The sequence below is a fragment of the Podarcis raffonei genome, chromosome 16 (assembly GCF_027172205.1).
Source record: "Podarcis raffonei isolate rPodRaf1 chromosome 16, rPodRaf1.pri, whole genome shotgun sequence".
NCBI classification, from domain to species: Eukaryota; Metazoa; Chordata; class Lepidosauria; order Squamata; family Lacertidae; genus Podarcis; species Podarcis raffonei.
The window spans coordinates 3694248-3722094 of NC_070617.1; the positions used below are offsets into that span (position 1 = coordinate 3694248).

The window sequence follows — 27847 nt, forward strand, 5'->3', positions numbered from 1 at the left end:
CCCTTTAGCTGAGCGGCTTACAAAGATTGGTAGCAAGACACGGCACACAAGGAAAGAGGGAGGAGGAGGGAGGAGGAAAGAAGCAGCAGCAAGCTAACCTTGGTTACCTATGGGCTGCGCACTCTCCTCACTACTTCAACATTTCTGTTCTGAATATTATTATTTTTATTTTTACTATAGCCACTTTACATTTTGTAGCGCTTTAATTATGTATTGTTTCATTAGTTATGCTTTGCAGGCTCCTTTAGGAGCAAACACAGGATAGAAATCAAATAAACTGGTAATTACATTTCTAGGGCTAAATGGCAGTGAAGTAAAATGGTTAGTGTTAGGCTAGGACTAGGTTGCCCCGGGTTTGACTCCAAGGGGGACTGGACCTTGGACCTTCTGCGTGCAAAGCAGATGCTCTCACCACTGAGCCACAGCCCCCCCCCCTTAAAAATAAAGCAAGACTCCAGTCCTCATGATTCTGAAAACACAATTCTGTTGCAGTGGCCTCTCCCAACCCCTCCTGGGGATGCCATTGGGGGCTGGACTTCCAGCATGCAGTGCATCTCCTCTATCTCTGACGTAGGGCTCTCTAAGAATCGGTCCAGTATACCTGAAGGAGCGTCTCCACCCCCATCGTTCTGCCCGGACACTGAGGTCCAGCTCCGAGGGCTTTCTGACAGTTCCCTCCCTGCGAGAAGCCAAGTTACAGGGAACCAGGCAGAGGGCCTTCTCGGTGGTGGCGCCCGCCCTGTGGAACGCCCTCCCAACAGATGTCAAAGAGAACAACAACTACCAGACTTTTAGAAGACATCTGAAGGCAGCCCTGTTTAGGGAAGCTTTTAATGTTTAATAGGATATTGTATTTTAATATTCTGTTGGAAGCCGCCCAGAGTGGCTGGAGAAACACGGCCAGATGGGCGGGGTATAAATAATAAATTATTATTATTATTGTTATTATCAAGAATAATCTTAAGGTTCTAGTCCTCATGATTCCGAATAAAGAGCCGACTGAATAGAAACACAGAGAAGCTTCCTTATACCAAGCCAGCAATTGCTCCATTTAATCTAGTGTTGCCTACGCTGACTGGTAGTAGCTCTCCGGAGTTTGAGAGAGCGGGACTCTCTCAGGCCCAGCAGGAACCGAACCCAGGACTTTCTGAATGCAAAGCACTGCCCACCGAGCCAGTTATACGTCTTAACAAATTAAATACTGTAAATGGAAATAATCTTAAGGCCAAGGAATGTGTGCTTACAGCCTGTTAAAGAGTCTGGGGCTGTGTGAGCCAAACCTGCCAGTCTGGACACGCCCATCTTGCAAAGGAACTCGCACCCAGGACCGGGACGGGTGGTGGGGTCTTTATGTGGCGTAGCACCGGGTCGTGTCCTGTCTGCCTTCTTCGGCTTACCCAACCAGGACAGCCAGCCAGGGTCCAAGGCAACGGGGAAAAGGACGGGGTTTTTTGGGAAGGCTGGCAAAATATTATTAGGGAAAGCTTTGCGAGAAAAAGTGACGGGTGCGGAAGGCGAGAAAGTGGGGCTGTGGGGCAATGGGGGGGGGCTGGCTGCTTCTCCGCTCCTGGATCCTAATGTAAACACCCCCTGATCCGAATCAAGCAGATCCAAATGCGGGAGGCAAAATGTGGAGAGACAAGGGAATCTTTGCTCACCCTTCCTTTGACTTTCATCCCAAGGCCTCTTTCTCTCTCTCTTTGCAAATCTTCCTCCGTTTTGGATCCTTCCGAAGTTTCTCCCTCTCTTCTTCCTTCCCTTCTTTTTTCTCTCCCTAAATCGGAAGACGAGAGGAGACCTGGCGGAGAAAAAGGAGAGTCACTTTGCACCGGCTTGTTTACCTTCTCGCCTCCCCACAGAGACATCTATTGGGGCGGAGGTTTTACAGCACTGGAGGGGTCTTGTGCAATGGGTCCGGAAAAAGGGAGAGGAATTAGGGTCAGATAACAAAAGAGCAGTGTTTTCCAAAGCTGCTGACAGCTTATTTTTTTTTTTTTTAAGGTCTGATAGCGGGTGACGCTGTGGGTTAAACCACAGAGCCTAGGACTTGCCGATCAGAAGGTCGGCGGTTCGAATGCACGCTACGGGGTGAGCTCCTGTTGCTCAGTCCCAGCTCCTGCAACCTAGCAGTTCAAAAGCACGTCAAAGTGCAAGTAGATAAATAGATACCGCTCCAGCGGGAAGGTAAACGGCGTTTCCGTGCGCTGCTCTGGTCCGCCAGAAGCGGCTTCGTCATGCTGGCCACATGACCCGGAAGCTGTACGCCGGCTCCCTCGGCCAGTAAAGCAAGATGAGTGCCACAACCCCAGAGTCGGCCACGACTGGACCTAACGGTCAGGGGTCCCTTTACCCTTTACCTTTTTAGTGCTTATTTTCTGAATTATAATGGGAGGCGTTACTTTGCTCTCACAAAGGGGAGACTGCAAGGGGAGAGAAAGGTTTGCTTTTGGGGGCGTGAAGCTGATCGGAAGGAGGCAGTGACTCATTCAGAAGGGCAACAGGGAAATTCCTCCTGCGATCCCACAGCAATTGAATCAAGCTGGCTGCTGTACAGACCATGAGGACTCATTCCCCAGTGGGAGGCTGGATGGAAAGAAGGAAAGAGGCAGAGACACACAGAGAGAGGGGCGACAGGCACCCTCCTTGAAGACTTGCATGCTCTCCAGGAATTACTGGACAAATTTTGCCCCATAAAGGGGGCAAGCAGACTGCTTGAGCGAACATCATGCAGAGGCACAACGGATGAACTCCCCATCTGCATACGTGCTTAAGATCTCTCGCCCAAGGGTTGCTCGCGACGGCGCAGCGGCAACCCATCAAGATAAACCACGGGCAGAGTGAGTCCGTGGCCGTGGGACCCGGCGGGCACCTGGAGCGACCCCGAAATCACAAAAGGAACCCCGTAAGGGGCTCCGGAGTGAAGGAGGGGGAGCGGTGCTGTGGGTTCATCGCTCTTTCTGCGGAGGCGAAGCCGCGCGGCTGTCACGGATGAGCGCTGACCTTTCTTCCAAGAAACATCGGGCTGAAACATCAAACCCGTGAGTAAGGACCTAAGATTCTACAAATCAAATCGGAAAATTTGGCTAAAAACGGGAGACGAGAAAGAGGAAGTCCGTCTTCCGACACTGCTTTCAAGATCAAAGCAGACGGTCTAAAGAGCGGAAAGCGCTGTGAACAGGGAAGCTTTGAAGCTTTAAATCGGGACTTTCGTGCACATTTGAATTTTACTTTTAAAGAATAAATACAGCATAAAATTGACCTGGAGCGGACACCCCAAGGGCAAGGGAAGACTCTAACCCCAAATTCCCGGGTGGCCGGGTAAAGTTGTTTAAACTGCGGAACTGTTGCAAGCTTCCAGATACTTTTGTAACTGGATAGTGTAATTTTGAGCTCACCTAGCTGAAGTGGATACAATTGCAGGCACCTTGCTGGAACTTTGTTATATGTTTAAAAGGGCTCTGCAGGACCTTTCTTTTAGCGTGCTGGAACTAATTTGCTTTTAAAATTGTTTTTAAAGTTGGAACAAAGAGACTTTAATTGCGGAAAGTTACCTTCTTCTTACTAAAACTTTGGTGGCACTCCCCCTAGAGGACATTGGGAATATAGAGGCCTGGGAAAGTTTTTCTGTTTACCTTCTCTCAATAGACTGTTTTTAATTCTGGACTTGCCTTTCCCATGGGATTACAACACTTGACCTTGAACGTTGACTGATGAGTGGCACAGGAAAGACAAGAGCAGCCAAAGCTAAGGAAGCTAAGGAGAAAGAGAAAGCAAAAAAGCAAGCACAGCTTTTGCAAACAACTTTAACTCAGGGACGTAGATTATCAGTTCCAGCTGTGCTTGCGACACAAAAAGTAGAAACCGAAAAGCCTGAAAAATCTGAAGAGGAAGATATGGCAGCAGGAGGAGCTGAGGCAGTACTGAAACAAGTTTTGGAACAATTGTCAGCAATAAATCAAAAAATTGATAACCAATCAACAAAAATTGACCAAGCAACATCCTCGATCCAGAAATTGACAGATCAGGTTTCCCAACATACCCAAGCAATTGAAAAATTGCAAGGAGCAACAGAAGAGAATCGTAAACTGGCAGGGGAAGCCGTTCAAATTGCAACATCAGCTAAAAAAGAAGTCGAGGAAGTTAAAGCGGAAGTCAAGCCTCTTCATAAACAGATAGGGGACCAACAAACCTATCTCTCGTTGGTGGAATTGAAAAATCGCGAGACCAACCTCAGACTAAGGGCAGTCCCAGAAATTGAACAAGAAGATTTGAAAGGACTTTTGACAATAGAGTTTACAAAGTTCTGGGACTTAAAAGAAGAAATTGATTTCAAAATTGTATCGGCTTTTCGGTTGGGAAGATTAGTAAGAAAAGATAGATCCAGAGACTGCTTAATAGCTTTGAGATCAAGGGAGGAGAGAGACAAAATACTAGGCCTACACTTCAAAAACTCAATTGTGATACAAGAGAAAAGGGTGGAAATTTACCGAGATATTCCTAAACAGTTATTGGACTTGAGAGCCACCTACTCAGATTTGGCTAAGTTGCTGAGACTCAACACAATTCCTTACAGGTGGGAGTTCCCACAAGGGCTATCATTCACTTACAAACAGAAGAAGGTTAAAATAAGATCACCAGAGGACTTACAAAAGTTCCAGCACGATCACGGAGAAGACCTCCAAAAAGAAGCAGCAGCTAATTGGCCTATACCCAACCCAGGTGGAGCAATACCTGCACCTTCGGAACCAGAGGAGAAAGAAGATACACCGCTCTAGGTGTAGCAGAATAGTTCAGGATGTCTCTGCGGCTACTCAGTTGGAATATAAATGGCGGAAATTCCCCGGAGAAAAGAAGGAGGTTATTTCACATATTGAAGAAAGAACAATTGGACATTATTTGCCTACAAGAAACCCATGTGACCAGGCTCCACAGGAAGGTTTTGGTAAATAAAAGATTAGGCCAAGAATTTATTTCGTCTGACAAAGTAAAGAAAAGAGGAGTGGTGATCTACGCTAAGGAGAGCCTGATACCCAAATTTCTATTTAAGGATGAACAAGGAAGAATTTTGGCAATTGAAATTCAAACCCAAGGAGAAAAAATATTGATATTAGGAATTTATGCCCCAAATGACGGGAAATCAGAATTTTTCAAGAAGCTGCATGAGACGTTGCTGGACTATCTGGATTATGCTAACATCATAATGATGGGAGATATGAATGGAGTGGTGTCTACACATATGGATAAGTCTTACAACCAAAACTTAACATCAGACGGCAGACTGCCCAAAACTTTTTTCGAACTGACTGACAATCTGGATTTGATCGATATATGGAGGACAAAGAACCCCCTAGGTAAAGAAGGAACTTTTTTCTCTGAGGCCCACCTGTCTTGGTCAAGGATCGACCAAATCTGGACCTCCAGGGGGCTGGCACCCAAGACTAAAAAGGTGGAAATCTGCCCAAAAACATGCTCCGACCACAACGCCTTGAAAATAGAACTTAGATTAACTCAACCCGGTTCCTTCAGATGGAGAATGAATGACACACTACTAAGAGATCAAGAGATTGTGAAAAAGGCCCAAAAAACATTAAAGGACTATTTTGAGATAAATCTGAATACTACAGTTGAAAAAAGAACGATCTGGGACGCAAGCAAAGCTCTTATGAGAGGGTTTCTGATACAACAGAATTCAATCAAGAAAAAACTCTGGAACGGAAAGAAGGACAAAATATTGGAGAAAATACACCAAGGAGAAAAAAAACTGAGAACCAAACCAAAGTCCAAGGAGGTGCTGAGAGAAATTAAATTCCACCAAGCAGAATACTCAAAATTGATTAATCAGGAGATTGAATGGAAAATAAAACAGATGAAGCAAAGATCTTTTGAATCAGCAAATAAATGTGGAAAGCTGCTAGCTTGGCAGCTGAAAAAAAGACAAAAGCTAAACACGATAACAAATCTAGAGATTGATGGAAGGATCGTACAGAAACCAGAAGAAATTAGGAGGTGCTTCCACAGATATTTCAAAGAACTGTATGCACAGGGGCCCCAGAAAGAATCAGAGATAGATCAATTTTTAAAGATAAATGGACTATCAAAAATAACTCAAGATAAAAGATCAATCTTGAACTCTACAATAACCTCACAGGAAATTGAAGGTGCCATTCAGAATATGCAACTAGGCAAATCTCCAGGCCCGGATGGACTTACCTCCAAATATTACAAGGTTCTGAAGGACTATTTGATACAACCTTTGTTGGAGGTATGTAACCAGATTATGGATGGGAAGAGGGCACCAGAAACGTGGAAAGAAGCCTTCATCACATTGATACCTAAGTCAGAATCTGAAAAGACTCAGCTTAAAAACTACCGTCCCATCTCACTCCTAAATGTGGATTACAAAATATTTGCAGACATTTTGGCAAATAGACTTAAAAAAGTCTTAAATGAAGTAATTCATAAAGACCAAGCTGGCTTTCTCCCTGGTAGACATTTATATGAGAACACTAGAAACATCATTGACATTTTAGAACTTTTGCAGACTAACAGGAACACAAGGGCGGTGTTAATCTTTATTGATGCGGAGAAAGCATTTGACAACATATCTTGGATGTTTATGAAGAAGAACTTGGAAGGGATGGGAGTGGGACGGGGGTTTGAGAATGGATTACATGCAATCTATTCAGAACAAAAAGCTAAATTAATAGTGAACAATGTGGTGACGGAGGAATTTAAAATTGAAAAAGGGACACGACAAGGGTGCCCTCTATCCCCTCTGTTATTTATTTCAGTCCTGGAGGTGCTATTGAATATGATCAGAGAGGACCGGTTGGTACAAGGGATAGAGGTCGGAGTGAAACAATATAAACTGAAAGCTTTTGCAGATGACCTAGTTTTGACACTGCAGGAGCCAGAATCCAGTACAAAAAGAGTTCTCGAACTTATATCTGAATTTGGTCGGGTGGCGGGATTTAGGTTGAATAAACAAAAAACTAAGGTTCTGACCAAAAATTTAACAATTACAGAAACAGAGGGGTTTCAGAGAGAAACAGAACTGAATGTGGTTAAAAAAGTGAAATACCTTGGGATCTATTTGTCCTCCAAGAATTTGAATTTATTTAAGGATAATTATGAGAAATGTTGGTTGGAAGTTAAAAAGGATTTAGAAATTTGGTCAAGATTGAAACTTTCCTTGTTGGGAAGAATTGCAGCTATAAAAATGAATGTGTTGCCGAAAATGTTATTTTTGTTTCAAACCTTACAGATCGTGGACAGAGTGGATTGCTTTGGAAAATGGCAGAAGGATATATCTAGATTTATCTGGCAGGGCAAAAAGCCCCGAATAAAGTTTAAAATATTAACAGATTCGAAAGAAAGAGGGGGGTTTGCCCTGCCGGACTTGAGGTTGTATTATGAAGCTGCAGCCTTCTGCTGGCTGAAAGATTGGTTTTTGTTGGAAAACACCGATGTCCTAGATCTGGAAGGTTTTAATAATGCTTTTGGATGGCACGCATACCTATGGTACGACAAGGTTAAAGCACATAAATTGTTTAAAAGCCACATTGTCAGAAAAGCAATTTTTGCAGTCTGGATGAAATATAAAGACTTACTAGAGAGTAAAACTCCGAGGTGGCTATCACCAGTGGAGGCCAAGGCCCGAAAAAGACCCAATATGGAGGCCTATTGGCCGAAATATTGGGAATTGACTGAAAAAATTGGAGACAATTGGAAGTTGCAGAGCCAGGACAAACTAAAAAATAAGGTGCGAGATTGGCTACATTATGCTCAAATTCAAGAGGTTTTCAAAATGGACAAAAAAGTTGGTTTCCAGGTGGAAAAGTCGAAACTAGAGACAGAATTGTTAGAACCAAAGACAAAGCTGTTATCTAGAATGTATAACTTGCTGCTTATGTGGAATTTACAGGATGAGACAGTTAAATCTGCTATGATTAAATGGGCACAGGATGTTGGACACAACATTATGTTTGAAGACTGGGAAAGGTTATGGAACACCGGAATGAAATTCACGGCCAGTACGGCCTTGAAGGAAAACATTATGAAAATGATATACCGGTGGTACATGACCCCAGTCAAGTTAGCTAAGATACATCACCTGTCTGACAATAAATGTTGGAAGTGTAAGGAAGCAGAGGGGACTTTCTTTCACCTCTGGTGGACATGCCCAAAGGTTAAGGCTTTCTGGGAAATGATTTACAATGAGTTGAAAAAGGTATTTAGGTATACCTTTCCCAAGAAACCAGAGGCCTTCCTGTTGGGCATGGTAGACCAGAAAGTGTTAAAGAAGGACAGAACTTTGTTTATGTATGCTAGTACAGCAGCAAGAATACTCATCGCAAAGAACTGGAAGACACAAGATTTACCCACGCTGGCGGAATGGCAGATGCAGTTGATGGACTACATGGAGATAGCTGAACTGACCGGCAGAATCCGAGATTTGGATGTAGAAACAATTGAGGTGGACTGGAAAAAGTTTAAAGACTACTTGCAAAAGTATTACAAACTGTATGAATCTTAAGACGGTGCATGATTTGGAAATGATACGCTTTAGCAATTATGATTAAGTAAATAGTAAACTAAGTGATAAAAGAGAAAAGGAGATAATATGAAATTGAACATGTTACGTTTATTTTAAAGGTATAAAAATTGTGACATAATACATTGAATATAGATACATAACATGTAAAAGTTACAATAAGGTATGACATAAGGTAACAAATTGCTGACATTGTTAATATAAAGAACGCAGAATCGGAAGGGGTGGGGAAGTCCAAGTTGGGATTTTTGTTAAAAAAAATAAAAAAATGGTTTCTTGTAAACTCCTTATTTGTTTGTAATGTATAAAATTTGGAAAGAAACGTAATAAAAAATATTATAAAAAAAAAAAAAAAGATCTCTCGCCCAAGGAATTTCTTTCTATCTTTCTCACACCTCACATGGGTCAGAAGCTTGCTGAGATAGGGGAAAGCTCTACCCCATGTGAAATACTCTTTTTAGAGGTTTGTTTCCAAATTGTGTCACATCTGAAATACATATTGTGGAAAAAACATTTTTTTTGAAAGGATGAGATGCCAGAAATATTTAATACGATACCTGCTGCCTCCCCCGTCGTCCTTCCTTTTTCTCGTTACAAAATATTACCCACCCACTCTCTGGGCAAAGAGAGGCTACTGTTTGTGGAAATTTGAAAGCCCTTCTGTTCTAGAATCCAAAAGGCCAGCTCTAAAGGAGGGTGTTTGGAGTCTTAAAGGGGCAGAGCTGGAAGTTCGGGACAACCCAGACTTATTTATCTTTATTCAGAGGCTAGTGCCATTGCCTTCAGAATATATGCTGCTGGATTTGCAGCCTCGTGTAGGCACTGAAATATACATACAGGCAAATCCCATTGAGTTCAATGGGATTTTTTCTCCAGTAAACCACATTTCCTGACTCCCAGGTACTTCTCAGTGGACTTTACTTCGGGTTAAATGCACACAGGAGTGTAATGGAAGGACTTCTTGCATTTACCAACATTTATTTCCTGCCTGTCCTCCAGACATGGTTCTCCATTTTGTCCTACCCTGACACGCCCCGTGAGCTGATAGCTCTTTCCTATTTATGTTTACTCTGAATTAAGTCCCACTGTGTTCACTGTGTGTGTGCTTCATTGCAGCCCTGCAGAGCAACCACAAGTAGGTTTAAAGGTAAAGGTAAAGGGACCCTTGACCATTAGGTCCAGTCGTGACTGACTCTGGGGTTGCGGCGCTCATCTCGCTTTACTGGCCAAGGGAGCTGGCGTACAGCTTCCGGGTCATGTGGCCAGCAGGACTAAGCCGCCTCTGGCAAACCAGAGCAGCGCACGGAAACGCCGTTTCCCTTCCCGCCGGAGCAGTACCTATTTATCTACTTGCACTTTGAGGTGCTTTCGACCTGCTAGGTTGGCAGGAGCAGGGACCGAGCAGCGGGAGCTCACCCCGCGGCGGGGATTCGAACCGCCGACCTTCTGCTTGGCAAGTCCTAGGCTCTGTGGTTTAACCCACAGCGCCACCCGCATCCCTAGAAGTATGTTTGCTCTCAGGTAAACTGTGCTAGGATCACGTTCCTACAACGCACTCCTATGCACGCTTCCTTAGAAATAAGGGTATGCATGGGGTGCGCTGCAACATCCCCCGGTTGTGCTGCAACACTCCCCCATTGGGTTATATGCAACTAAGTGCTACTCAAGAGCAGACCCACTGAAAACAATGGGCGTGCCATCAATTTAAATGGGTCTACGCTGAGCAGGGTGTTGTCGGCTACTACAACTGGCTTGAGCTGACACAGCCCGGCCCCGAATATTCACGTTTACTCAGATGATTCAAGAGCCATTGAATTCAATGGGAGCTGACACTCCCAACGAGTAGACCCATTGAAATGAATTGCACCTAAGCGAGGTATATTATGCAGCATGAATCTTAATTCATTAATTAGACCCATTTCAACGGGTCTAAACTTAGAAGAACTTTTGGTATTATGCAACCCCACAGTGGTTCAAAATGTGGGCGGTGGGACTCGAACCCACGACTGGCGGGATGGCGGCTGCCCCTCTCTCTCGCTTTCCCGGTTTCGTCACTTCCGCCGACGGCGCGGCCACTACGGCACGCTGGCCCTGCCGCCTGTAGTAAGTTCGAGCAACTGTCGGCACAGAGGCGGGCCTGAAGAGAGCACAAGTGCTCTTCTGCGCGTGCGCACCGTGCTCTGACTGACGTACCGCTCTGCCTGTCAGGATCAGCCTGCGCCCATGGGCGGTCGACGTGCCCCGCCCTTTAAAAAAAACACCCTGAGGGAATGACGCTCGCTTAACTGCCAAAAAAGGCGCTCGGTCGCTTGCTTGTCCCTTTGCTCTAAAATAAAACAGTAATAAATAATAACGATGTTGTTGTTGTTGTTAGTACCCCGCCCATCTGACTGGGTTGCACAAGCACGACACGATTTGCCCACATGTAGGCCCCGCGGCGATCCCCGCCCTCGATTTGTTTTCCCTCCCGGCGAAGCCGCCTGCTTGGCGGGGGAGGGGGAGCAGGCCGCGGCGGGAGAAAGGAGGAGGAGGAGGAGCAACCCTTCCCGTCCTCCTCCTCCCCTCTCGCGGGCTCCGCCAGGCGGCCTCCTACCCCTCCGCCGGCTCCGCCTCGGAAATGGAGAGCTTCCTGGCAGGCCGCAAAGCCGCCCTTCAGGTACCCGCCTCGCCGTATATAGAAGAAGAAGTATAGGCTGCTTTTAAAATGGACGCTCTCGTGAGAGGAAATTGTGTCACCCTGGGCAGGGATGTGTGTCTGGGTGCGGAGCTGTAAATAGGATGTATATGAGTGTGTGTGTGTGTATCTACATACACACACACACACACACACACTAATATACATCATATTTACAGCATCATTCATATATATATATATATATATATATATATGAATGAAAGGTGGGTCCTAAAAAGAGATAGATAGATAGATAGATAGATAGATATAGATACATACATACATACATTCCTCCCTCCCATATATGTGTGCATATACATTTCCCCTGTTATTATATTACTATATTTCAAAAAGTGAAAATCTGGACATTATTATTATTACTATTTGGTCCAAAGTTGTTGAGCTATGTCTATATCTGATATGTATATATTTTTTTCTTGGGTAGAGTTGTCATAGCGATCCATAGTCCTCTTTTGTGTCCATGTTTTTCTCTTCAAAATATGGCAACCCTGTTTTTCCGCACTGACCGGCAGCAGCAGCAGCTCTCCAGGGTTATGCCTATGTGGGGTTGAGCCTGGGACTGTCAGCATGCACTCTGAACCCCTGAGCTACGGAGGTCTTTTGGACAGCGGATCCATATATGTCTGTACAGTTGTGATAGGAATTTTATGGTCTTCGATATATGGTAATGTTCATAAGTGTACCAACTGAGCATGTACATAGATCAGCACAGGAAGACCGACCTGAAACCATTTTGATTCCTAAACTGAGCAAATGTTTTCTCTGCAAGGTCAAAGTGGGAAACCTCCCATTGTCTCTTTCCTCACAAATCTTGTCTTAAGGGCACATTTAAGATATGAATAGGGTGTGAGCCTGTGACCTGGCTCAGGAACTAAGTATTTATCATTACAAAAGACTGGCCAGGCTACCCAGGCAATCCAATCAAGCAACCTGCCAGACAGGAGATAAACAACGACAGGAGAAAAACAACATTCAAATTTCTGTTTTAAGACCGCCTTTTCTGTGATGTAGGTATGATGTATCTGAGGGGTGGTCTTAGGTTACACCCCTTCTGTGATGTATGTATGATGTATCTGGGGGTGGTCTTGATCTACAGGGTGGCGATTTCAAAAGTCTTTATAAGGCCTTGCGTGCCATTTTTCTGGGTTCCTCCTCTCTCCTGCGGCTGAGGGGAGCACCCTGTTGCAACAGATCAATAAAGATCAGGCTTACTAGCTGCTTTGCTTCTCAATATTCTCTAGTTGGCCTCTGTTATCTTCTCCTACCAATAGGGAACCTATGTAAGGACTCTATATGGGCTCTTGGATACCCCATAAGGGAAAAGGGCAATTTTTGTTTACAACACATTCGTGCATTGGAAGTCGAACAGAATCCGTTCCGGAAGTCCGTTCGACTTCCAAAATGTTCGGAAACCAAAGCGCGGCTTCTGATTGGCCCCGGAAACAATGCCGACAGCTGAAACAGATGTTCGGCTTCCGAAAAACCTTCACAAACCGGAACACTTACTTCCGGGTTTGCTGCGTTCAGGAGTCGATTTGTTCGTCAGCTAAGCTGTTCGGGAACCAAGGTACCGCTGTATCTAAGGAGTAAACCCTACACAAGTCTGTAGTGGGGTCCCTAAGATGGTTGGATGGTGACTTGTATGCCTCCTTCCAGTAACTCCTGCAGCCCAGCTGGTGCCAAATATTTTGCTCTGCTTTGCTTTGGACCACCGATATGTAACAAAGGAAACCCTCTGTGTTGCAACACAGACGACTCTAAACACATGGCTAATAATGGTCTAACAAAATATTTGTAACACGTATTATTTCAATAATTCTTAAACAGAAAATATGTTACATTATCGCCAGCTGATGAAGAGTTACTATCAAAACAGTTCATCATCCGGAAAAACTGCTCTATGTTTGGAGCGTCCATTACTGCACGGTTACAGGATTGTGACTGTTGAAAGGATTACAGTCATACCTCGGGTTACAGCCACTTCAGGTTGCGTTTTTTCAGGTTATGCACCCGCCAAAACCCAGAAGTACCAGAATGGGTTGTTTCTGGGTTTCGGCGGTCACACATGTGCAGAAGCGCTAAATCATGCTTTGCGCATGCGCAGAGGTGCCAAATCGCAACCCGCGTGTGCACAGACGTGTCGCTGCAGGTTGCGAACGCTGCGGGTTGCGAATGTGCATCCCGCACGGATCACATTCGCAACCCGAGCATCCACTGTATTTGCCTCTTTGATACTGATTGATTGAATTCTCTAATTTTGTTCATGCAAAATTGATTGATTTTCAATATTTCTGACTCCATTACATATTTTCTGTTTAAGAATTGTGAAATAATACGTGTGACAAATATTTTGTTAGGACATTATTAACCTTGTGTTGCCTGTGATTGTAGAGTTTCATTTGGACCACAGCAGCAAGGCTGAGAGGGGGGTCTTGTTATCGGGGCAACCCAGGACCTCCAGACCCGCTGCCCAAGCTTGCGCCCAGGGGAGGTCGCTTCAGTGCTGCTAATGACTTTGCACCCCCAGAGGTGCACTCCATTGTCTCTCGAGACAGACGGGTGCCAACAAAAAGAAGTCCACCCAAAGAGGATGGCCCTTTGCTAAGAACAGTTCCAGTTACTTTCCGTGTCTGCAAAGGGAGTTTGCTGTTGAGACGAAGAGCGGTTATTTGCCTGAGGGTAAGGTGAGGCTCCAACCACGTGCTCTGCACCGCGTCCTTCAAAGCGACTGTTATGTACTGAGTTGAATAGGATCCACACTGCAGCAGTCTGATTGGTCCTAGAACAATAGGATCCAAAAGGCAGCAATCTGATTGGTCCTAGAACAATAGGATTCAGAATGCAGCAGTCTGATTGGTCCTAGAACAATGCAGCAGTATGATTGGTTGGCAGGAACCACCCAATCATGCTCCAGATAGAAGTGAATCCACAACCTGATTGGCTTACAGTAGAATTCCGGAATTAGCCAATCATGTGCAGCCCATTGTGTAAATAATGTATATAAAGCAGATACCTTGAGGGGACTTTCATTCATTCCGCCTCACCACTATGAGCTGAATAAAGAGCATGAAATCACTTCGCGACTCTGAGTATATTTCAGCGACGATTCGGTTCCGGGGAGGATTGAACCAGCCTGCGGTGGCTTTCAGAAAGCTGACAGATATTCTAGGATTCTCCGCCATGAAGCAGCCTAGTAATTGGGAGAAGGGGTTAGAAAAGGAAAACAAGAAAAAGTGGTTGCCCTGAGGGTTGTTCTTGTTCTTTAAACTCAGGGGGTCCAAAAATAAGAAACGGGTGTTTTGTTTTGTAAGTGTTTATAAAACTTGTTTTTCTGGAACGAACAATGAGAGGTTTGTTTAAGGAGGCCTGCGCCAATCTGGTGCCCCTCCAGATGTTTTAGGGTTGGAGTCACACAACATCTGGAGGGCACCAAGTTGCTGAAAGCCGGTTTGGGGACAAATTAAATTTGTTTGAGGTTTAATTAAGCCTGCTCGTCAGACAGGGATTAGACAAATTGGTGTCATTGTCTCTGGCCACCTTGCAACCCTCCCCACCCCTTCAGCATATGTGGAACCTCAGGCCAAGCAGATGAATGCGGCCCCTAAGCCTCTCTGTCTGGCCCTCAGGACTCTCCTCAGGCCACACCCCTCACCAGCCCAGCTCCACCGTCCCTTGAGTGTTTCTGCCTGGCTGGAATGTGTCCATGAACTCTGCTCATGCCTCTTGCTTGCCAGATGGAGGTCTGTGCGCATGTAGAAACTTCTTGACTTGTGTCTGGAAGGCAGCCAGATTTACAGAAGAGTCATGTGCATTGCTGCACTCTCTTTTTCCCGGCCCCCAGAAGGTTCCCAGTGAGAGGATGCGGCCCTCAGCCTGAAAAAGGATTGCCTGCCCTGATATACAGAAAGGCAGTATAGTAGTACCTCGGGTTACATACGCTTCAGGTTACATACACTTCAGGTTACAGCCTCTGCTAACCCAGAAATAGTGTTTCAGGTTAAGAACTTTGCTTCAGGATGAGCACAGAAATCGTGCTCCAGCGGCAGCAGGAGGCCCCATTAGCTAAAGTGGTGCTTCAGGTTAAGAACAGTTTCAGGTTAAGAACGGACCTCCAGAACGAATTAAGTACTTAACCCGAGGTACCACTGTATAGTATATAAAATTGATCCAGTTACAGTGGTGCCTCGCAAGATGAATGCCTCGCAAAACGAAAAACTCGCAAGACGAAAGAGTTTTCCGTTTTTGAGTCGTTCCGCAAGACGAATTTCCCTATGGGCTGGCTTCGCTGCCCCCCGCCAGCATTTTAAGATCGCCCCGGGACAGCAGAGAAGTCTCCGCTGTCCTGGGGGCTTTTAAAATGCTGGCAGTCGGGAGGAAAGCCCTCCTGTCCCCGGAGCTTGCGGGGTGGGAGGTGGGGAGAAGGGCTTTTCTTCCCACCGCCAGCCTTCAGAACAGCCTTCTGAAGGCTGGCGGTGGGAAGAAAAGCCCTTGTCCCCCCCCCCAGCCTTCAGAAGAGGTCGGGGGACAGACTGTCCCCGGACCTGGTCTGAAGGCGGTTTCCATAGGAACGCATTGATTGATTTTCAATGCATTCCTATGGGAAACCGTGCTTCGCAAGACGAAAAACTCGCAAGAAGAAAAAACTTGCGGAACGAATTAATTTCGTCTTGCGAGGCACCACTGTAGATGGAACTTCCAGCTTCAAAGACAGTCTATCATTAATTACTGGATGCCCAAGACAAATGGCAGGATCCACCATGTCCTGCTGGTGAGCCAGGAAGCTCAACTGGGTCAGCCCTTGGTCTGAACCACCACTGGGGACTCTTCCTACATTTACAGTCTCATGAAAGTTCAGACATGGAAGCATCTTTCCAACAAGGAAATCAAAGAAGAAAAAATCCTAGGCAGCTGAATCCATTTTTTTTTAAAAGATGCTCTATGGGGGGGGATGAGAGTGTTTCTGAGCACATGCAAAGTGCCTTGACAAACCTGTCATATAACCACAGTGGGGACTGCTAGTACCTGGGATTGGGACCATTGCCTTGCGCTCATGTTCGGGATGAAATCTAGGGTGAGCGGCACCTCTGTTTCCTTTTGACAATCACTGTTTTATTTGCAGTTGCCAAAATAATTTATTCCCCCCCCTTCCCTTTGTTGGTTTGTGTAAGAAAAAAGCCATCTGCGCCGGGCGCATTGTCAAAGCGTGGCATCTGAGTGCTTGCAATCTCCTCTTCTATACGGTTTATTGTGTGTATCTTCCTTTTTTCCCATTTTTAAAACATGAATCATTCTTCTCTCGTGATTGTTGAATGCAGTAACAGCGTCGCAACCGGCCTTTGGCAGTCAGCAGAGCCCCAGAGGCTAGGCCAGCAAAGCGTAGAGCAGGCATAGGCAAACTCGCCCCTCAAGATGTTTTTGGGACTACAACTCCCATCATCCCTGACCACTGGTCCTGTTAGGTAGGGATGATGGGAGTTGTAGTCCCAAAACATCTGGAGGGCCAGGTTTCCTATGCGTGGCGTAGAGAAAAAAGTAACCCAAGGGTGTGTACGCATCATAAAGCCCATTTGAAGGCCATGGCTTCTCCCAAAGAATCATGGGAACTGTAGTTTGGTAAGGGATGGCCATCAGTGACTACGAGCCCAGTTGCTGGGAACCCCAAGGAAGGGAGAGTTGCTCTTGTGATAGGATCCTGCTTGCTGGTTCCCAACAGGCAGCTGGTTGGCTTCTGTGATAACAGGACGCTGGCCTGATCCAGCAGCCTCTTCTTATGCTCTTAAGTTGGTTGTTATTATTACTGCCTCCTGTGGCAGGGAGTTCCACAGTTTCCCTGCGCTGCGTGAAGAAATTCTCCCTTTTTATCTGTCCAGAATCTTCTACCGTTCAGTTTCAGTGGGTGTTTTGAGAGAGGGAGAAACACACCTCTCCATGCCCTACATTAATTCGGAAAGCTTCTACCGTGTCACCTGTAATGAATGTAAATCTTCCCTTATGGGGGACACAAGAGCCCTTATAGAGTCCTTTGCAGGTTCTCCATCGGTCGGAGAAAATAACAGAGGCCAACCAGAGAATATTGAGAAGCAAAGCAGCTAGTAATCTTGATCTTTATTGATCTGTTGCAACAGGGTGCTCCCCTCACATGCAGGAAAGGAGGAGGACCCAGAACAAAGGTGTGCCCACCCTTATACAGTGGTACCTCAGGTTACATACGCTTCAGGTTATATATTCTTCAGGTTACAGACTCCGCTAACCCAGAAATATTACCTCGGGTTAAGAATTTTGCTTCAGGATGAGAACAGAAATTGTGCTCTGGTGGTGTGGCGGCAGCATGAGGCCCCATTAGCTAAAGTGGTGCTTCGAGTTAAGAACAGTTTCAGGTTAAGAACGGACCTCCGGAACGAATTATGTTCTTAACCCGAGGTACCACTGTATAGACATTTTAAATTGACAGCCCTGGAGTCCAAGACCACCTCCAGAAACATCATACATACATCACAGAAGGGGCGGAGCTCAAGACCTCCACCCACATACCTACATCACAGAAAAGGCAGTCTACAACAGAAATCTGAGTGCGTTGTTTACCTCCTGTCTGGCAGGTTACTTGTTAATGCTCACTTGATTGGATACCCTGGAGAGCCTGGCCAGTCTTTTGTAATGATAAATACTTAGTTCCTGAGCCAGGTCACAGGCTCACCCTATTCATACACAGACATACCCTTAAGACAGGATTTGTGAAGGAAAAGACAATGGGGAGGCTTTTCCATTTTCCTTGGCCTTGCGGAGAAATCATTTGGTCAGTTTGGGAGCCAAAATGGTTCCAGGGCTGTTTTCCTGTGCTGCTTCAGACGTGTGGTTTATATATTTATGTACGTGTTTGCTTGTACATTTATGAACATTTATTATATATATATATATATAAAACCTTAATTTTTTTATTCCATGCCTCTCTAAACGGAAAAGTCCTCCCTTTGCACTCTCTCTGAATCTTGAGCAAACGCCGTCCAGGTTTGCTGAGGCAGAGCTTTCTCGCTTCGCCACCAGGATCTGTCCAAACCCACAGATAGGGTGATAAATCACCTCGTGTCCTGAATCAGCAAACTTCCTGCCCCATCAGCAGATATCTGATTGCCGCTGTTTGCAGTGCACCCTCATTTTATATATATTCAATAAATAATAATAATAATAATTTTCAGACCTGTCTCCCTTAGCCCGACAAACTTTAATAGAGGGAGTTTGTGTCTGTGGAAATTTCCTTCCTGTTCTTTAGCTGGAGAGGTTGCTTTTAATGGGAAAATGTGTCTATGGTTGATTTTAGTTTCTCTCAAGTTTTTCGTTTTTCCCCAATCTTAAACTCAGTTCTCCACATTTATATGTCAGTTTGCAATTAAAAAAAGAAACCAGAAAAGAATATTCAGCGCTTCAGTAATAATAAATGGTTTTGCCTAAGAGACACATTTTTGCCGTCATGCCTAAGACACACGTTTTTGCAAAGCCGTGTTCCCGTTTCTCGAACTTGGGTCCCCAGCTGTTGCTGGACTACAGCTCCCATCATCCCTAGCTAGCAGGGACAGTGGGCAGGGATGATGGGGGGTGTAGTCCAACGACAGCTGGGGACCCAAGTTCGAGAAACGCCATGGAACAGGCATCTAAAACACACTCACAAATTAGAATGGGGATCTAAAACAAGCTGCTTAGCCCCAAATTCCTGCATTTATCTCACTGATACACATTCTCTGGGTGCATTTCTGTGAACATGACTTGGCCGAAGCACTGCATTGCAAAACCCAGAGAGCTGTTGCTACTATTTTTAATCCTGTTAGTGGTTTGGGAGTGTTATTAAATCACCAGGACTACCCAAGTGATCTTTTCACGCTTCCTTTTTTCTTCTTCTCCTGGTGGGGGCGAAGGAAAAGTTACAGACAAGAGACACTAGATATCTGAACCCATCATCCGCCACAGCGGCTGCACCCCAGTGTTCGAAATTCACCAGGCGCCTTTTGCTACTGACATGGGTCCAAATGCGACTACAGTCATACCTCGGGTTACAGCCACTTCAGGTTGCGTTTTTTTGGGTTGCAGAAGTACCGTTCCGGTACTTCTGGGTTTTGGCGGTTCCGCATTTGCAGAAGCGCTAAATTGCGCTTTGCGTATGCGCAGAAGCACCAAATCGCAACCCGTGTGTGAGCAGACGTGGGTTGCGAACGCTGCAGGTTGCGAACACGCATCCCGCATGGATCACGTTTGCAACCCAAGTGTCCACTGTACGTGGAGATTTCTGGGCGCTAGGTTGGCAACCGCAATTTAAAAACCTCCGCCTTAGTCCAGGGTGCGCCTAGCTTCTATATCTGAGTTTCTAACCCAGCTGCACCAGGATCAGAGGTGGCTGTGCCTCTGAATTCAAGGTGCAAGCAGTGGAGAAAGAAGGGGCTGTGTTCCTCACACCCTCCCTGCAGGCTTTTTGGAGGCATCCAATTGGCTGTGGTGAGAAATAAGATGCTGAACTTGTTGTTGTTGTTTAGTCGTGTCCGCCTCTTCGTGACCCCCTGGACCAGAGCGCGCCAGGCCCTCCTGTCTTCCACTGCCTCCCGCAGTTTGGTCAAACTCATGCTGGTAGCTTTGAGAACATTGTCCCACCATCTTGTCCTCTGTCGTCCCCTTCTCCTTGTGCCCTCCATCCTTCCCAACATCAGGATCTTTTCCAGGGAGTCTTCTCTTCTCATGAGGGGGCCAAAGTCTTGGAGCCTCAGCTTCAGGATCTGTCCTTCCAGTGAGCACTCAGGGCTGATTTCCTTCAGAATGGAGAGATTTGATCTTCTTGCAGTCCATGGGACTCTCAAGAGTCTCCTCCAGCACCAGAATTCAAAAGCATCCATTCTTCAGCGATCAGCCTTCTTTATGGTCCAGCTCTCACTTCCATACATCACCACTGGGAAAACCAGAGCTTTAACTATACGGACCTTTGTTGGCAAGGTAATGTCTCTACATCAGCCTATATGGGCTGTGATAACACTGGACTAATGTGCTTTGAGAGAGAGATCGGCTTCTAAAAGGGCACCCGCTTCTCCAAGGCCCTCGAGCAATGTTCTGCACAAAGTGCTGACGCCTATCTCTCCTGTTTGATTTCTTTTTTTAAAAACCACTCTCTCCCTCCTGGATTTTAATTTCCCTTTTTGCATCTCAACCATCTGCGGCTGTTTTCTCTGCCTCCACCCTTGCCGCAGCCTCACGCTTTCAAGGCTGCTCCTGGGAGGAAATCAGTTTACCTTGGGCCGGCTTATCTGTTGGAGTGCTTTAGCAAATGGGCCGTGGCGTTTCGCAGTAGCCGGGAAACGGCGCCTGGTGCCTCTTAGGTTGTGCGGAGGAGAGAAACCTTCCAAGGTCTCCCCAGCGGCCAGGGAAATGGGCTTAAACCGGGAAAGCTTCTGCAAAGCGCTTGCCAGCTTCTCACCCCAAATGCACCTCACAGCGGCCTTGTGTGTATTTGTGGTCGCACCTTGCAATTGGATCCGAATCTTATATTCGGAGAGGTACATGGTATAGGCCTCCATTGCGGTACAGTCTCCTTGGAAGATAAAGAAGGCGAATTGCCTCATTTACTTTTATTATTTATTGCATTGATATTTCACCTTTTTCTCCAAGGATTTATCTGATAACTTAAAATGAGGCTGCATTTTAAATTGTATTTTAAATTGGGTTTTTTCTCCCCCCCGCCCCCTTCTATTATGTTTTTACTGTGATTTTATTGGTGTTAGCTGCCTTGACCCCGGCTTTGGCCGGGGAGGGCGAGGTATAAATAAAATTTATTATTATTTATAATTATTAAGGAGCTCAAGGTGGCTGACGTGGTTTTCCCTCTCCTCACTGAACCCCACAACAACTGTGAAGTGGGTTAGGCTGAGAGGGATAGTACCATATTTTTTGCTCTATAAGACGCACCAGACCACAAGACGCACCTAGTTTTTGGAGGAGGAAAACAAGAAAAAAAATATTCTGAATCTCAGAAGCCAGAACAGCGAGAGGGATCGCTGTGCAGTGAAAGCAGCGATCCCTCTTGCTGTTCTGGCTTCTGGGATAGCTGCGCAGCCTGCATTCGCTCCATAAGACGCACACACATTTCCCCTTACTTTTTAGGAGGGGAAAAGTGAGTCTTATAGAGCAAAAAATACAGTAATTGGCTCACATCTGGCTTCATGGCTGAGCCTGCATTCTCTCCATGAGACGCACAAACATTTCCCCTTACTTTTTAGGAGGGGAAAAGGTGAGTCTTATAGAGCAAAAAATACAGTAATTGGCTCACGTCTGGCTTCATGGCTGAGTGGGGGGATTGGAACCCTGGTCTCCCAGGTCCTAGTCTGACACGCTGACGCCTGCACTACACGGATGGGCTTCCCTTCAGTTTGTTCCCCTTTCCCCGCCTTAACTTAAGAGTGCAAGGTGCTTCGTGGCAGAGACTGGTTTGTGTTGGTGGTATTCCCATCTCTTATTTTAGACTCTGCTCATCAGCAGGAAAGCGTCCCAGAGCAGTAAGCAAGACAGCGACCGCCTTCAGATTTGACCATCTTAAAAAGCGTAACATGAAAGGAAAACAAGGGTGGGAAAGGAGGAGGAAAACACAAAGACTCGGGCACTGGGGTGCTGGTAGCAACCGCAATGCACAAATGTAGATCTATGTAAATAATAAACGATAAATAATGCTTGCACAATTGGCAAAAGGTTTTGCGTTTGTAATGGGGGTGTTGTCTGTGTCAGAGTTGTGACCCTTTTACAAATTATCGGTGGGGGCAGGAAGGGAAGGAATATGCTTAGGCGGAGAGAGAAAGAGAAAGAGGCTAAGGCAAAAGTATCCTGGGAACTGTAGCTCACTCCTCACAAAGGTGCAGCGCCCACCAATCTTACCAAACTACAGTTCCCAGGATTCTTTTGAGAGGTGTGTGTTTTCAATGCCTGGGTTTTCACAACCGAGTGGGAGATTTTAACCCTGCCCTCTCTAACTGGAGATCGACCCTTGTCTTAGCACCCAGTGCTGAAAGGCTACAACTTTCGTTGTAGGTCCTCAAGAACACCCCCCTTTGCCCCCGAATCCACAGGCGCTCTCGTCCTCCAGAAACCATCTTCCTTCCGAGGAGCAGGCCTGTGGCTACACGGGCTTCTCTGGGCGTAAGTACAGCGCTGGCTGGCAAATGGCACACCCAGGCCTCTCGTTCCTGGGCTCGATCCACAAGGCACCAGTTTGTCTTCATTTGCAAAATGTGTAGACGCAGGAAGCAGCCTTGAGTTGGGCCCTTCTTCCATCTAGCTCAGACTTGTCCACACGGACTGGCAGCATCTCTCCAGGGTTTCAGGCAAGAGTCTCCCAGCCCTACCTGGGAATGGACCTTCTCCAGGGAAAACCGTCGCTCAACCTCTGCGTTTCCTATCCCATTTCCTCTTTGTTTTCTTTGTATTTGGTAGGATCATGTCCAGAGGAACCAGGAGGTCCACGTGGTGATGGGGAACGAGGCCTGCGACCTGGACTCCATGGTGTCCGCTTTGGCCCTCGCTTACTTCTTTGCAAAGGTCGGTCATCCGCTTCCACCCTTTGGAGCATTTCCCTTTGCCCCCTTTGAAGAGCCCTCTTTGCTGCCTTTCCACGGTCGCTTCCGCAGTTCTGCGTTTGCCTGCGAGGCTGGTGTGGGGCGATGAGGTCATCACCATGTGGCGGCTCCGGGCTCAGAGTGCTCTGAACTGGATTTGGTGTGGATTGTGTAAGAAAAAACTGAGAATGGGGAGCGACGTTGCCCTCAGCCACTGAACATTTCCTTTTTTCCTTTTTAAATTTTAAATAAATCATTTTATTGAACATGTAACAAGACAAACAGATTATTCCAGCAATCCAACAAAAGGAAAAGGAAATAACACAATTGAGTATGGTCAGATATAAGGGAGGAGACAAAGGATATTTTTATTTATACCCCTACCTCCCCGGCCAGAGCTGGGCTCAGGGCGGCTAACACCAGTAAAATTACAGTAAAATCATAATAGGGGGGGAAAACCCAATTTAAAATACAGGTTAAAATGCAATTTAAAATGCAGCCCCATTTTAAAAGTAGCCCACAGATCAAAACTGTAAGGGGAGGGAAACATAAGGGTCAGAGTCTAAACCAAAGGCCAGGCGGAACACCTCTGTCTTGCAGGCCCTGCGGAAAGATGTCAAGTCCTGCAGGGCCCTAGTCTCTTGTGACAGAGCGTTCCACCAAGTCGGGGCCAGTGCTGAAAGATAATTAAGCCTTATCTTGGAATATTGCTTAATTGCCTCTTTTGCACAGGTTCTTCATAATATTTTTCTTAATACCTTTCGTTTCCTTGCTTTATACCCCAACACTTCCTGATCTATGATCTATGTATCTTCGTGACTGATGCCGGGCTTTGCTCGTGCAGTTTCGGGCCTGTTTTTTTATATCCTTAAGGACTAGAAACCTGCACAAAATGAGAGTTTGAGGGCATCCAATTCCACAGTTGCTTGGAGGCACCTGCAAGGTTCTTATTGGTACTCAGTGACTGGGTAGCGTGAGCAATTTTATCCGTGTAACAGAGACCTGGATTTTAATGTACCTTTCGTTGCGCCCCGCAGACCACCCCAGACTCGAAGGCAGCCTTCATCCCGGTCCTGAACATCCCCCGCTCAGAATTCCCTCTGCGCACCGAGAGCACCTTCCTTCTCAAAGAGCAGCGCATTGTGGAGAGTTCGCTCATCTTCCGGGACGAGATTGACCTGGCCACCCTGAAGCAGGCAGGCCTCCTTTTGCTGACGCTGGTTGACCACCACGTCCTGCCGAGGTCAGTGGAGAGGGTGGTTGTTGTTGTTGTTTAGTCGTTTAGTCGTGTCCGCCTCTTCGTGACCCTCTGGACCAGAGCACGCCAGGCCCTCCTGTCTTCCACTGCCTCCCGCAGTTTGCTCAAACTCATGCTGGTAGCTTTGAGAACACTGTCCCACCATCTCGTCCTCTGTCGTCCCCTTCTCCTTGTGCCCTCCATCTTTCCCAACACCAGGGTCTTTTCCAGGGAGTCTTCTCTTCTCATGAGGAGGCCAAAGTCTTGGAGCCTCAGCTTCAGGATCTGTCCTTCCGGTGAGCACTCAGGGCTGATTTCCTTCAGAATGGAGAGGTTGGATCTTCTTGCAGTCCATGGGACTCTCCAGAGTCTCCTCCAGCACCATAATTCAAAAGCATCCATTCTTCAGCGATCAGCCTTCTTTATGGTCCAGCTCTCACTTCCATACATCACTACTGGGAAAACCATAGCTTTAACAATACGGACCTTTGTTGGCAAGGTGATGTCTCTGCTTTTTAAGATGTTGCCTAGGTAGGGGAGAGGGTAGGGCACCCAAAGGACTTGAATGTGAGAGGAGAGTCTCTTGAGCTATGGGTTGCCAGCCTTTTTTAGGCCACTGTGGGTGCATTAGCATTTTTGAACCGCACCCCGATTTTATGGCTTCTCCATCCCCTTTGCCCAGATCAGCACCCCACAAGAGACAGAAAGAGAAAGGGCGCGTGTGCACGTGCACACACACATACACATCACTTTTCCAAGGGATCTGGGTAAAATCTGGAGCCGGTGGAATTAATCGGATGCCTTGAAAAGCACATAGAGCTGAAGGAGGAATTGAGAAAGAGCGTCACTCTTCCAACTACCTCCTTCAGCAGTATGTGATTTTGGTGACCAAGGGGGCAGTGAGGCAGCTCAGAGGCTTTGTGGGTGCCAGGGAAACCCCACAGCTGTCCCCCAGCCCCTATGCTTAAAGGTAAAGGGACGCCTGACCATTAGGTCCAGTCACGGACGACTCTGGGGTTGCGGCGCTCATCTTGCTTTATTGGCCAAGGGAGCCGGCATACAGCTTCCGGGTCATGTGGCCAGCAGGACTAAGCCGCTTCTGGCGAACCAGAGCAGCGCACAGTAACGTTGCTTCCCTTTCTGCCAGACTGGTACCTATTTATCTACTTGCAGTTTGACGTGCTTTTGAACTGCTAGGTTGGCAGGAGCAGGGACCGAGCAACGGGAGCTCACCTCGTCACGGGGATTCGAACCGCCAACCTTCTGATCGGCAAGCCCTAGGCTCTGTGGTTTAACCCACAGCGCCACCTGCGCCTAGAACACCTGAATTGGCCAACAGACCCACACAATGATGGTTTGGGGATAGATGCAGTTGCAGCACATGGACACTAGGGGAGCTTGGGCCTGGCCCCTCCCTCAGCAAACACTTCCCCCTACTGGCCGTGTGGTGCACCTGCAAGCGAGCCTGGTGGCGCCCCAGCTGTGACTCAAGCGGTGAGCCACGTTCTCAGAACGGGATGCGCAGTGAGCGAAGCTGAAATGTCTTCCAGCATCTGCTCATGCTTCAGTGCATATATTGACACTGCTACGTCTCACCTGTTTTGCAGTGGGGATGCGGCGCTGGAGGAGGCGGTTGTTGAGGTGATCGACCACCGGCCCCTGGAGCGGGAGCGGGGCCCTCCCTGCAGAGTCACGGCAGAGCCGGTGGGTTCGTGTGCCACGCTGGTGACGGAGAGGATCCTGCAGAGCCCGGCGCAGGTTTTGGACAGGCAGACAGCAGCTCTCTTGCACGGTGAGGACTAGCGACTTGCAGCGACGTGCAGGGAAGTGGTTGCTTGTTAAAAAAACAACAACCTGCAGGCAAATGCTGGCAGGTGGGGAATCCGTAGCCCTGCAGAGCAGTGGTGGGCAACATGAAACCCTCTAGATTTTTTGGGCTCCCTCCATCAAAGAGTATTGGATAAATTCATGGCAGAGAAGGCTGACAGTGGATTCTAGCCAAGATGGCTTCGCTCTGCCTCTATGGTCTGGGGCAGTAATGCTTCTGAATACCTGTTGCTGGAAACTGCAGGACGGGAGAGAGCTCAGGTCTTCCTTTCGCCGTCTGTTTGGCCGTTGGCTTGATCCGGCAGAGGTTTCTGCTCTTTTTATTATTATTTAATTTTTTTTATTAAGATAATTCAACATTTATACATACATATTACGGATATACAAACAAACATACATTTCATGCAATCCTTAAAAATATTCCTACATACCCACATTCAATCCCGCACATACCGTATTTTCCGCTCCATAAGATGCACTTTTTTCTTCCTAAAATGTAAGGGGAAATGTTTGTGCGTCTTATGGAGTGAATGCGTGGTCCCTGGAGCCGAATTTCCCAGGGGCAAAAAGCAGATCATGCTTTTTTTTTTTTTGAAAGAGGGAAGTGGGTGTTGAAACAAAGCTGCTGATCGTTTGCAATCGGGGAGAGAGATAAGGGATGCTAGAGATAAAGGAGGCTGCCTGGGAGGGGGGAGGTAAAGACAGCAAACTTGCAAAGGGGGGAAACAGGAAGACTAAAGCTGTAAGGAGAGAAATTAGAAGAAAAGGAGGAGCAAAAAAACTGCTCCAGGTAAGGAAAAGATATTACACTAAGGCAAACAAGAGGGAAGGGGGTGTTGAAAGGAAACAGCTGATCAGTGTGATCAGAAGAGAGATAAGGGATGCTAGCGGAGGCTGCCTGGGAGGGGGGGAGGTAAAAGCCCATGGATCCTCAGGATTTTTGCATTGGGTCACCCCAAGTTCATCATCAGATCACATGTCTGTGGTCACAGCCTGAACCACATCCAAAATCACACATCCACTGTTTTGTTCAGAATTCCCCCCCTTGTTTTCCTCCTCTAAAAGCTAGGTGCGTCTTATGGAGCGAAAAATACGGTACTTTCCTTTTGCAGTCCTCTTTGGTGCCCTCCTTGGGCGCTTCTGCTTTTTAATAGGGATGGGTAGGAGGTAGAACCGGGATGCGGGTGGCGCTGTGGGTTAAACCACAGAGTCTAGGACTTGCCGATCAGAAGGCCGGCGGTTCGAATCCCCGTGACGGGGTGAGCTCCCGTTGCTCGGTCCCTGCTCCTGCCCACCTAGCAGTTCGAAAGCACGTCAAAGTGCAAGTAAATAAATAGGTACCACTCTGGCAGGAAGGTAAATGGCGTTTCCGTGCGCTGCTCTGGTTCGCCAGAAGCGGCTTAGTCATGCTGGCCACATGACCCGGAAGCTGTACGCCGGCTCCCTCGGCCAATAAAGCGAGATGAGCACCACAACCCCAGAGTCGGCCACGACTGGACCTAATGGTCAGGGGTCCCTTTACCTTTACCTTTAGGGGGTAGAAGCAAGGAGGGGAGGTTGGCCCCCCAAAGTTTGGGAACCACAGTTCTCACCCTTCTCATCTTTCAAACCTGCAAACGTAAAATATTCTTTCTGGATTGGACTGTCTTGTGTTGCCTCTTGATCCTGGTTCTTACTTGACTTTGCAGGTACAATCGTTCTGGACTGTGTCAACATGTCCCCTGAAGCCGGCAAAGTGACCCCGAAGGACACCCATTACGCTTCCCTTTTGGAGTCGAAGTTCCCCGATCTTCCCTCCAGAAGCGTTATCTTTGAAGCCCTGCAGAGGGCCAAGTTTGATGTCTCAGGTATGAGCCGCCCACCATCCTCCTTAGTCTTGCCTCGTAAAGGATATTGCAGAGCCGGAACGGTTGAGAAAAGGACAACCAAAACTATTGGGGGCAGGGGCAGTGGGGCAGCTC

At 46.9% G+C, this 27847-nt stretch overlaps 2 protein-coding genes across 4 annotated transcripts in view; one reads left to right on the forward strand and one right to left on the reverse strand.

Moving 5' to 3' along the window:
* Nucleotides 1-9200, reverse strand: part of MINDY1 (MINDY lysine 48 deubiquitinase 1) — a 31413-nt gene extending 22213 nt beyond the window's left edge. The window contains exons 1-2 of the mRNA XM_053368783.1: nucleotides 9112-9200; nucleotides 1659-1798 (exon numbers count right to left, since the gene is read on the reverse strand). The gene's annotated coding sequence lies outside the window, so the exon portion shown is untranslated. The remainder of the gene's footprint in view (nucleotides 1-1658; nucleotides 1799-9111) is intronic.
* A 1777-nt stretch (nucleotides 9201-10977) lies between these two features.
* Nucleotides 10978-27847, forward strand: part of PRUNE1 (prune exopolyphosphatase 1) — a 31643-nt gene continuing 14773 nt past the window's right edge. Inside the window, exons 1-6 of one of the 3 annotated variants that reach the window (XM_053368786.1) lie at nucleotides 10978-11210; nucleotides 22299-22406; nucleotides 22701-22805; nucleotides 23860-24065; nucleotides 25667-25851; nucleotides 27575-27733. In XM_053368786.1, the coding sequence (XP_053224761.1) occupies nucleotides 11172-11210; nucleotides 22299-22406; nucleotides 22701-22805; nucleotides 23860-24065; nucleotides 25667-25851; nucleotides 27575-27733 (802 nt within the window). In that variant the 5' untranslated portion in view covers nucleotides 10978-11171. Of the gene's footprint in view, nucleotides 11211-22298; nucleotides 22407-22700; nucleotides 22806-23859; nucleotides 24066-25666; nucleotides 25852-27574; nucleotides 27734-27847 lie in introns of those variants that run through there. The other 2 variants (XM_053368784.1, XM_053368785.1) reach the window with 2 other exon arrangements.